Here is an 11,421-nt window from a genome sequence, read left to right on the forward strand (position 1 = left end):
TCCCCCTTCCTCCAGTTTTTGTGTTACTAACTAACCAGAGGGCAGTGGGGTTCCGGCTGTAGTTGGAACTTTCCAGCTTTCCCTGCTTGCGTCTCTGGCAAGAGAACCCAAGGAGCCACCCCAGGGCTTTGCTGGTTACCCGTGGGGGCACTGGGTATGTCTGCAGTGAGCTGCTGGTTCTAGGAGGCCAGATTGCTGACCTGAGTGACCACCTGACCCTCGTGGCCTTATCCTGTTGTCCTGTCTGTCACCACTCCGGGCAGCCTTCCTGGCTGAGCAGAAGGCAGGGAACACTCTGGAGCGTTCAGCCACACATCCTGTCCTGTGATCCACTCAGCCAACCCCTCTCTAGTCTGCAGAAGGGAGGGGATGCAGCCAGAAAGGGATAGAAACCCCAGGAGACACTGGGCGGGGTTCCAGGATCTCCGTCCCCTCTCTGCAGCCTTGGAACAGTTGCCCCTTGTCACAGAGCCTCTTCAGGCAAAGTTCTGAGCCCGTGACTTCTGGGCATCAAAGGGTGAAGTGCACATCAAGCAATCTCCTGACCTGTTAGTAGAACATCTAAGGTGGGCCCTTTATCGCAGAGCTGTATGTGCTGAGCAGAGAGCTCTGTGGGTGCTCTGGGAACCGGGGGTGTGGGAGGTGGTCCTGGGGACCTGGGCAGGAACCTGGCAGGGCCTTTGGAGCCATTATGAGCTGTGAGCTGCTCAGGATGCTGAGTCTATAAGCCCTCTGGGCTTGTCTTCCTGGAAGCCCCCAAATCACATGCCCTTTCTTATCCTCATTCTCCACCTCCTTCCACACCTGTGGTCACCTTTTCTTCCAAATGCTCTCCTGCCACGTCCAGTAAGCATGCGAATTGCACCCACCTGGTTCTTCCCCATACCTTCCCTTCCTCAGTCACCTAGGTAGACCTTCCACCCTTAAGCTTCAGCTTTTACCAGCCCTGAGTGCAGGTCCCCAGCCACCACCCCCAAGGGCACAAGGAAATGAGTGAGGGGGCTCTCTACTCACCGAGGCCAAGGCCAGGTGTTGACCTTACCATGTTTCAACCAGAAAATCAACACACTAGGAACATCTCAATCACTGATGCTGACGTGGGTGTCATGAAACGGGGCTTCTCTGATGAGGCAACTTGTCCAGAGTCATTTTCTCATGTGGTCGAAACTTGAACCAACCATACTTGTACAGAAACTTAGCAGAAAGGCCTAATTGGAATGTGCCCAGAGACCACAAGGACATTTTAAACTGAAATAACCTCTGTAGAAAGGAATATTATGCCACTACTAAAATGCTTTTTATGTTAACAAGACATAAAAATGCTCATGGTGAAGTAAAGAAAAAGCAGAATGCAATTATGTATACACACACACACACACACACACACACACACAACTGAATGGAAATACACCCAGATGGTAACCTGGTTATTCTTTGAATGTAGATAACATCCTTATTTTATTTCTGCTGCTGCTGCTGCTAAGTCGCTTCAGTCATGTCCGACTCTGTGCAACCCCATAGACAGCAGCCCACCAGGCTCCCCCGTCCTTGGGATTCTCCAGGCAAGAACCCTGGAGTGGATTGCCATTTCCTTCTCCAATGCATGAAAGTGAAAAGTGAAAGTGAAGTCGCTCAATCATGTCCGACTCTTAGCGACCCCATGGACTGCAGCCTACCGGCTCCTCCATCCATGGGATTTTCCAGGCAAGAGTACTGGAGTGGGGTGCCAATTGCCTTCTCCTATTTTATTTCTATTTCATTACAATTTCAACAACTTCCATAGTGAACATGAATGAATTCCTTTTATTTACCGGAGTATCCTGCTGGGGTGTGGGGGAGGGGTGGCCCACTGCCCAAGAAGGCATCTGCTCCCAAAGTTGGGGGTGGGGTGTCTGCCCTGTGGCCATCTCAGGCTCCCACTCCCACAACTCCAGCCCAGCCATACCCCCAGCACTGAGAATGGCCTGGCCTCCTCTCCCAGCCCCACATTCCACCAGTAATGTTGTCCACGTTTTCTATCCTAGAACCGTCTGTATGCAGAGAACAAAACCCAGGATCACTGCTCTTGTAGAGAAACAGTAAACAAGACAAAGCAAGTGGGCCGTGCAGCTGGTGGGGAGTGAGTGCAGGGGGACACAGGGGGATGAATAAGGTCCAAGGCATCATTGATGCTGTTTTCCCTTCCCTTTGTTACAAGCTTGGGTCCTTGGACTCCTTAATCAAGAGAAATTGATGAGAGGCCTGATGAGAAATTCAGGCTGGGGCTCCTGCTGCAGCACCAGGGTGTGAGAACAAGTAACAAGTGTCCTTGCTGCCTTCCTGAGATGGGTCAGGAGAGTGGGGTGAGCCTGTCCCTTAAATGGAATAAGGTTAGGGGCCGATAGGTGGGCTGGAGGGGTGGCTTAGGTGGTCCAGCCACCCCCTTGGTGTGCAGGGATCATGCGCAGTCCCCCACTTTTGCTCCCAGAACCTCAGAAATGGCAGCTGGGTTTTGGCCTTTTTGTATCTTGTTCAATCACTCAGTCATTTCTGACTCTTTGTGACCTCATGGACTGTAACACGCCAGGCTTACCTGTCCTTCACCATCTCCCGGAGCTTGCTCAAACTCATGTCCATTGAGTTGATGATGACATCCAACCATCTCATCCTCTGTCGTCCCCTTCTCCTCCTGCCTTCATGCTTTCTCAGCTTCAGGGTCTTTCCCAATGAGTCAGCTCTTCGCATTAGGTGGCCTAAGTATTGAAGCTTCGCTTCAGCATCAGTCCTTCCAATTCAGGATTGATCTCCTTTAGTATTGACTGGTTTGATCTCTTTGCAGTCCAAGGGACCCTCCAGTCTTCTCCAACACCACAGTTCAAAGGCATCAATTCTTCAACGCTCAGCCTTCTTTATGGTCCAACTCTCACACCCATACATGATTACTGGAAAAACCGTATCTTTGACTAGACAAGCCTTTGTTTTCAAAGTGATGTCTCTGCTTTTTAATACGCTAAGTTTGTCATAGCTTTTCTTCCACAGAGCAAGTGTCTTTTAATGTCATGGCTGCAGTCACCGTCCGCAGTGATTTGGAGCCCAGGAAAATAAAGTCTGTCCCTGTTTCCGTTTTTTTCCATCTATTTGCCATGGGGTGATGGAACTGGATGCCATGATCTTATTTTTTTGAAATGTTGAAATTTAAGCCAGCTTTTTCACTCTCCTCTTTCACCTTCATCAAGAGGCTCTTTCGTTGCTCTTTGCTTTCTGCCCTTAGTGTGATATCATCTTCATATCTGAGGTTGTTGATATTTCCCCTGGCAATCTCGGTTCCAGCTTGTGATTCATCTTTAATTTCTTTCAAAGCTATTTTGTAGTTTTCAGAATACAAATTTTGTATTTCTCTTGTTAAATATACTACTAAGTATTTCATTCTTTTTGACACTATTGTGAGTGAAATTTTCTTAATTTCATTTTTTGATTGTTGCAAGCAATTAATTTTTATATATTGACTCTGTATCATTTATTAGTTCTAATAATCTTTTAGTGGATTTCTTAGAATTTTTTATGTATAAGATCATGTCATCTTCAAACAGATATAGCTCTACTTCTTCCTGTATCTAGATGCCTTATATTTCTTTCTCTTGCCTAACTGACCTGACTAGCACCTCCCACACAATGTAAGCAAAGTCATGAGAGCAGACATGCTTGTCTTGTTTCTGATTTTAGGGGAAAAGCATATAGACTTTCACCATTAACCATGATGTCAGCTGTGGTGTTTTCCAAGATGCCTTTTGTCCGCTTGAAGAAGTTTCCTTCTGTTCCTGGTTTGTCAAGTGTTTTTATCATGAAAAGATGTTGGATAGTATCAAATACTTTTTCTGAGCCTATTGAGATGATCTGTGGGGGTTTTTTTATTTTATTTGTATGGTTTATTACGTTAGTTGATTTTAGGATATTAAAACAACCATGCCTTCCTGAGGTAAATCCCACGTGATTACAGTGAATGATTATTCTAACACGTTGCTGGACTTAGTTTGCTAGTATTTTGTTGAGAATTTTTGTGCCCATAGTCACAGGAGGTTTGGGGCTGTAGTTTTCTTTTCTCATGATGTCTTTGTCTAGTGTGGAATCAAGGTAAAACTTTAATGCATGTAGGCTTTAAAATGAATTGAGAAGTGTTCTCCCATCTTCTAAATTTTGGAAGAGTTTGTAAAGAATTTGTAGTCTTTAAGTGTTTGGTAGAATTCTTCAAAGAAGCCATCTGGGTCTGGGCTTTTATTAATGGGCAGTTTTTTCTTTTCCTAATTCAATCATTTCACTGGTTACAGGTCTAATCAGATAGTCTATTTCTTCTTGTGTCCATTTTGGTAGTTCATGTGGCTCTAAAATGTTTCCATTTCATCTCAGTAATCCAATTTGTTCGTGTACAGTTGTTCATAGTATTCCTTTATAATCCTTTTTATTTTTGTAAAATCAGGGGTAAGGCCACCTCTTTCATTTCTGATTCTACTTACTGGAGTCTTTTTTCTTGGTCAGAAGAGCTAAAGATTTGCCAATCATGTAGATCTTTTCAAAGAATAAGTTTTGATTTCACTGATTTTTCTCAATTGATTTTCTATTCTCTATTTATTCATTTATTTCCCTCTAATCTTTCTTATTTCCTTGCTTCTGCTAGATTTAGATTTGGTTTCACCTTCCTTTTCCAGTGTCCTAAAGTTTTTTGAGATTTTTTTTCTTAATAGGGGCATGTCCAGCTGTAAATTTCCTTCTAAGCACTGCTCTAGCTGCCTCAGATTTGACGGAGTCCCAGGCTCAGGAAGTAGGGACATGTTATCCCAATTTAGACCCATAGAGTCAAAAGCATGAAAACCAGGGAGAGTTTCCATTGGTACCTTCTTCCTCTGCTGGCTGTGAGGACTAAGAGCAGCAGCGCTCCAGAACTGACGCAGCCACAGAAACCATCCTGTTAATAATGCTTATGGCCTGGATCAGACATGGAAGAGTTTCCAAACACATCTGGGGCAGAGGTCCTTCTGTCCCGCCAAGGAGCTGTCCCCATAGCCAATGCCCCCAGACACCTGTGTGCACCCATGGGACTTGCTGTTGTGACTACGTTCTCCACACGTAGGTGCACAACTTCTACCAGTGAACAGAGAGAGCTGCCCTGTATATCAATAGGACTGACCCAAGGGAGCTGCTGAGAGGTTGCTGGAGAATCAGGTGGACACAACAAGAAAAGATGCGGTAGGGGCACTGAAATCGCGAAGGACCCTTAACTCAGATGCCCTCACAAATGCCCATCAGCTCCTGATTCGTTTGAGAGAAACTGGAGCTAGAAATATAAGACACGGTGGCCAGTTATGCCTGATCCATGAGAGCATGTTCAAAAGCCTTGGGACTGGACAGGGCTGGGCCCCGCATCTAAGACAATATTGATACTTCTATAGTTCAACTGATACTTTCAATTAAACACCTAAGCAAGGCGGATGAAAGCCCCCAACTTCGGCTGAGATGAGGACCTCTATAGGCCCTGCTGTGATGGTGCCTTCAAGTTTAGAGTTGAGTCCTTTCAGTTTTGCCCAGAAGATACCTCCCACACGTCATGGGAAGGGAAGTCCACCTTCCCCCAGCTCTGCTCCCAAGTCAGGCCCTCAAGCTGGGTCCTACAGGGGTTTCATGAAGGCTCAAGTGCTGAGAATGCTTCCACTGCCATCGTGGGATAATGGGGACCACGATGCTGTACACTTTTACCAGGGTGGGAGGAGGCTATCTATGGTTGACTCACATCAGACTGACTGGTACAATTTAAATGATGAGTCTGAGAGCTGAGTTCACAGGGAGCCCTGGGGACCGGGCAGAGGGAGGGTAGCAGACATGGGGTCAGAGAGTGAAGGGGCAGACCCAAGATGGGGAGCCCAGACCAGGTAGGGACCTGGTGGGATCCACTAGGAGCGATGAGATGCCCATCCAGAGGAGACAAGGAAGGAGCAGTCAGCAGGGCAGGCAGGAATGAGGAAGGGGCGGTGTCAGGAAAAGCAAGCAGAGAATAGTTAAAGAAAGAAAGAAATCCACAAAACAGAGGACTCACGCTGTGAGCTCAGGGCTTAGTCAGGCAGACAGAGGGGCAAACGGTGCCATCATGGAGGACACCACTGGAGCCTGCAGGGGACAGGGTCTGGGCAGAGTCAGGGAATAGACAGGTGAGGGGGAGGTTAAGGAAGTGATTCTATTTTGCACCGAAGATGGGAGAAACCCTGGGCTGTTTTCAAGAGGAAGGGGAAGAGCTAGTGGAGAGGTTAGGGCTTGCAAAGGGAAGGGTGCCCGGGGCAGCGGGGTGGGCAGAGCAGACCTGCCAGCTGTGGGAGCAAGAAGCCTGCAGACTGTAATCACCAATGCTGCACAAGGAAGGGGCAGGCTGGAGGACAGAAGGGATTCAGGAAGGAAGAATTATGTTCAACCAAGGTCCACCACGGTAGCAATGTTCCAGGGTGGGACATTTATTCCAATGTTTACACTGTGTTCCCATGTTTGACAATATACCCAATGCATATTTTAACATTTAATGACATCATCACATGTAACTTTGACTACATAATCAACATTTAAGTTTCCCTGCCAATTTACGCTAGACATGGTAAATAAAGTAAATCATTCTTACATGCAGCTTAAACATTCTCCATTGAACCACTTGAAAAAAAATCATTGCTACTTGCTAGGCAGTATTTTCCTATGCTCTTTAAGACAGAAGCATGAACCTCTGAAGAGCTAAAATACAAGTATTTACATACAACATGATGGGAAGTGTTTCATGATATATAAATTAATATAACACAAGTTACTGTGTAGAAAAAATAAATTTATGGTGAATAAATAAACTACAAGTAGTATGTGGAGTATAAAAAAGTAATTCCTACATATATATACATATACATCTCTCTATATAAAAGTGTGTGTGTATTTCAGACTATAAATATACTATGTACTTAAATATTTCATGTGCCGGAATTCAATCATATTGCATCTGTTTTCAGTTCTGTAAGTTAAAATACTGTTGGCATTTGGGGTCCCCTCTGACGGCCACAGACCCCAAGATCCTCTTCCCACTCCAAGGGTAGACACACCAACAGAGCCCAGGCTCTCCCTCCAGCGACGTCTCACACTGCAAAGAGAAGGAGCAAGGTCAAGAGCAGGCCCAGGGAAGCTGAGGGGGAGGGGGAGTTCTGTGCTGCCCAGCTGAGAACCAACCGTGAGCAACCCCGCTGCCACCAAACTGGCTGTGACCATGACTGAGGGCAAATCCTACATCACAATGGAAGCAAAGATCAAGTGGCCAGTGCAATAAGGACGTCAGGTGTGTGTTGAATGGTATAGCATGTGTGCAACTGTCTGCTTCACAGCCCATACATCAGAGCTTCTGAGCCCAGAGGGAGCCTGTCCGTGCATGGCAGACCTTCCCTGACAAATTCCTCATCTGTTACAAAGCACTTCCTGGTCCTCAGTTTCCTCCAGAAATATTCACAGAATCTGGGCTTCACTGAGTCTGAAACTGCTCTTCAAAATTAGGTCTTGGTTTGTTAATCTCATTTATTATCCAAGAAACAATGCTATTGTATTGAATTAGAAAGTTCATTTATTTTCCTTTGTAGGGAGAAAAATGTGAGAGATGTCAAAGCAGATAATCATTTTCCTAAGTAGAATTGTCCCCTTCCTCTCTATTATGGTGAGAAACTGAGATCCTGAGGGGCCTGTGAAGGTCCCCACCTGCTCATACTTGCTGGATGACGGAATAATGCTCAGCCCAGGACCCCTGAGTCTCGTGTCCCCCACTGACTGTAAGCACCAAGCTGATCTTCAGGCTCCCAGGGGCTAGTGGCTCCTAGTCCCAGAGAAATCAGTCTTACATGATATGATCAGTTATGGGGCTTCACGGTACTTACTTGGAGCTGGACACCCTGTTCACTGAAAGACTGGCTTAGCAGATGTGTGAGTAGCAGGGCCCATCCTGTGAGGATGCACATACCTGTTTGCTGTGATAGAATCCATTCTTGTTGCAGTTTGGCAGATAAAATTTGTAAAGTTTGTCTCCTGCCTTCTGCTGCTCCCTGGCTAATCTGTCCAGCACTTTGTAGAGTTCTCGCTGGCAGGGCTCCTAAAAGGATAAATTGACATTGGGATAAAGGACAGTGTACTGTCAGCCTCAAGTGGAGGTGAGGAGTGAATGCAGAAGGTTTTGTGTGGGCTCTGAGCACAGGCCTGGACTCACCTTCCCTGGGCCTCACTCTCTCACCTGTAGAAGGAGGGTGGCTAATCTCTGTCCTGAATTGTTAACATAAAAGATGGGAACCCCATGCCCTCCCTCCTGAACATTTGCTAAGCACCTAAAGGAGTCAAGAGCATCACTAACCCCATGAGCTCTCTGACTCTCCTGCCTCCCCTCCCCACCATGGATAATTCTGCCACCAGTCATCTGGGCACAACTTTGTGAATGGAGAACTTAGTAGCAGAGGCTTCTAAATTTTGTACAACTTTCCTCTACCAGGTTAGTTCACGTAAGCCAAATTCATTGAGGATTAAGGTATTCATTTGAACAATCTGAAATAAGGATGAACTTTTCCCTATTGTTATCATTTCCAGATGAAACTCTGAAGTGCCTAGAAAACAGTTCAATCCTCACTTCTCTGACGATGCCTGTTTGCAGAAGAGATTTTTGGTTTCACAAATGAACCCTCACTCCAACTCTGATTATTTGTCGCCCTCAAGTGGTAGAACTGAAAACAGACACCAATTAAGATGCCACCCGGAGTTTGTGTTTAATGGGGACAGAGTTTTCATTTGGGAAGATGAAAAGGTTCTCAAGATGGACAGTGGAGACAGTGGCAGAATAATGTGAATGTACTTAAAGCCAGTAGACTTTATACTTTAAGATGGTTAAAGGGCTAACTTTTGTGTTATGAATATTTTAACACAATTTCTTAAAAGTGGGGAAGAAGATGCGACCGGAGCGGAAGATAAGAACAGCTTAGCGCTCTTTAGACACTGCTAGTCTGACACCCTTATTTTAGAGATGACCTCAGAGACATGAAGTAATGCATCGAAAGTTGCACAGCATGGACTGCATTTTCTTTCTATCCAGAAGGTTCCTTTGTTGAAACTGAGAAATGTCTGCTAGGCTTTGGGGAAGTATGTGCTGCTCGCCAGGGCTCAGGACCAAACTGGCAGGGCCCAGCAGGTTCAAGCTAGAGGTTCCACCTGCTTCAAGGGTCTCACCTTCCACTTCTTGACGTCACTGATCTCAAGAGCCCTCAAGCTCTCATAATTACTGATGGCATTCCAGAGGATGGGCAGGTCCTCACTGGACTCGGCCATCAAGTGGAAATTGTCCAGAAGCTGCTCCTGAGTTATCTCTGAGCTCTCTGGGGACACATTCTCTGGGCTGGTGGTGTCTTTTGTATCTGAAAATGGAAAAACAAAAGCCCATGAGCCCCCCTCACCGAAGCATCTGCATTTGTGACCCCCTGAAGTTGCTTGCCTTTCCACAAAAGCAAATGGGGACAGGATGGGCATACTGACCCAGAGTTTTGCCTACTTCATCTTTAAAGGAACTTTTAGTGGTTTGGGGTAGAGGGGTAACCCAACAGTAATACAAAAGGCAAGAGTACCCTGTGATTCTGCTTCTAATGTAGCCAAATGCACATTTGTCAAAGCCTGGGAAGAGCCCTGAGAAAGCCATGGGTTACAGTTCAAAGAGAGAAGGAAATGGCAACCCACTCCAATATTGCCTGGACAATCCCATGGACAGAGGAGCCTGGTGGGCTATAGCCCATGGGGTTGCAAGAGTTGGACATGACTAGCGACTAAACCACAATTCAAAGCCTCACCCCATCCTCTTCTTTTCCATCCATAAAATGGACATTTTAGTAATTCCCTATGAACAGGTGGTAGGATTCATTCAGAGGTGGGGTCTAGACTGCAGTTCTACCCTCTTCTTTTCCAGGGACTCTGCCTTCCCACAGTCAAAGTGACTTCTTTGCAACCCTGGAAAGAGGAGAGAGGGTCACCAGATTTCACACAGAGAGTCCTAAGGTTTGGGTTTGGTACATGGACAGAATGATGGAGAACTGGCTCTCCTGTGGGACTCCCCTGGAGTGGGGGTGCCCTATCCTTTGAGGGCCACGGAGATGACTCTATTTCATTGACTCTGAAGGCAGAGAACCAGAAGAAAAACCATCTCCCCTCCAGCAGATCCCCATCAGGACAAAGAGCCACAGAATGGCTCCAAGAATCACAGAACCACACTGGACACGCAGCTGCCGGGACAGGGAGGTAGGGAGAGAGGGTAGAGAAGGGGGTATTTCCTCTGCTTCCCACTACAAATAAATCACTGCTAAATTCAGGAAAGCTCTAACTGTCAAGTTCTGAGCAGGCGGCACACATATCAAACACCATTTTTCTATGGCAATGAATGCAAGTGATGTTTTTAACCTAAACTTTCACATTATGTTCTGTAAACATCTGGTAAGCACATAACGGTCTGCACAGGACGTATATTACAAAGGACATTCCAAACACTTCCCCGGAGGTCAGCAGGATGGGCTCCCACTGCACGCCTTCTGGAAAATGGCAAAGAGGAGAGCCAGGGGCACCTGGAGTGGCACCCACTGCCTGGGCATCCCCATGACCTCCCTCCTTTCTCCTGTCCAGGTTTCTATAGATCAGTGGGCTGCCAAGGGGGGTCTGGGCTCCCTCCCCACTCTCTCACCAAGCTGTGTGTGTCCTCCTAATCCTGAGCGCCCCTGCAGGACCACACAACAATAGAGTTCATCTGGGCGACTTAAAACCCTTTCCCCTTCCATGCTTTGGCTGTAAGCTCTGAGCTTGGCCGGGTTTGCTCTCTACTGGCTTTGGTGGAGCACCCTTCCCTGCCTTGCCCGAGCCTCCTACCCAATCTGTCCCAGGGGAGGAACCCAGGTAGTACCTGTAGCCTCATCGCTGGGCGTGGTCATGCAGGCGCCCTGGCCTCGGGTGAGGGCGTGCAGGGGCCTGGGCTCCCCCGGGAGGGCGCGGCAGCTGAGCCCGCGAGCGCAGCGAGCAGTGGCCACACCGCATGCGGCTCCGAGAGGCAGGGCGCACATCGGGCAGCAGCCGCAGCCCGCGGACCGGGTGAGTTCCGGGCAGGAGGCGGGCACGGGAGGGCAGAGCGCCATCCTCTCGGCGGAGCAGGGCGCACAGCGCCAGGGTTGGGGAGCTCCGACCGTCGCGCCGAGCTGAACGGCCAGCGATAGCAGAAGCGGCCAGGCTCGGACAGCAAGGACTTCGGGCATCGCCAGCGGTGGGTGGCAGACAGGAACCGGCGCTCACTGGGCGGTAGGGGCGGCTCGGTTGGCGGATGCTGCCTGAGTGGTGGCGGTGGCGCAGGAGCGGTGGCCGATGCTCGCTGAGCACCGC

The 11,421-nt window shown here is 47.7% G+C and overlaps 1 protein-coding gene across 1 annotated transcript; it reads right to left on the reverse strand.

Moving 5' to 3' along the window:
- Positions 1 to 6,423: 6,423 nt before the first annotated feature.
- Positions 6,424 to 11,421, reverse strand: IGFBP1 (insulin like growth factor binding protein 1). The gene is made up of 4 exons (XM_070787991.1): positions 10,952 to 11,421; positions 9,244 to 9,428; positions 7,997 to 8,125; positions 6,424 to 7,135 (listed from the first exon to the last, which is right to left on the reverse strand). The coding sequence occupies exons 1-4, from the start codon at positions 11,295 to 11,297 to the stop codon at positions 7,004 to 7,006; spliced, it is 792 nt and encodes a 263-aa protein (XP_070644092.1). The 5' UTR covers positions 11,298 to 11,421; the 3' UTR covers positions 6,424 to 7,003.

The sequence above is a fragment of the Bos indicus genome, chromosome 4, assembly GCF_029378745.1.
Source record: "Bos indicus isolate NIAB-ARS_2022 breed Sahiwal x Tharparkar chromosome 4, NIAB-ARS_B.indTharparkar_mat_pri_1.0, whole genome shotgun sequence".
In the NCBI taxonomy this organism is placed as follows: domain Eukaryota; kingdom Metazoa; phylum Chordata; class Mammalia; order Artiodactyla; family Bovidae; genus Bos; species Bos indicus.

Coding starts and splice junctions, on each gene's coding strand:
- IGFBP1 (XM_070787991.1), bottom strand. CDS start 11,297: ATGCCCGAAGTCCTTGCTGTCCGAGCCTGGCCGCTTCTGCTATCGCTG. Junction 9,429..10,951: donor GCCCAGCGATGAGGCTACAG/GTACTACCTGGG, acceptor TTCCATTTTCAG/ATACAAAAGACACCACCAGC. Junction 8,126..9,243: donor GTGACGTCAAGAAGTGGAAG/GTGAGACCCTTG, acceptor TTATCCTTTTAG/GAGCCCTGCCAGCGAGAACT.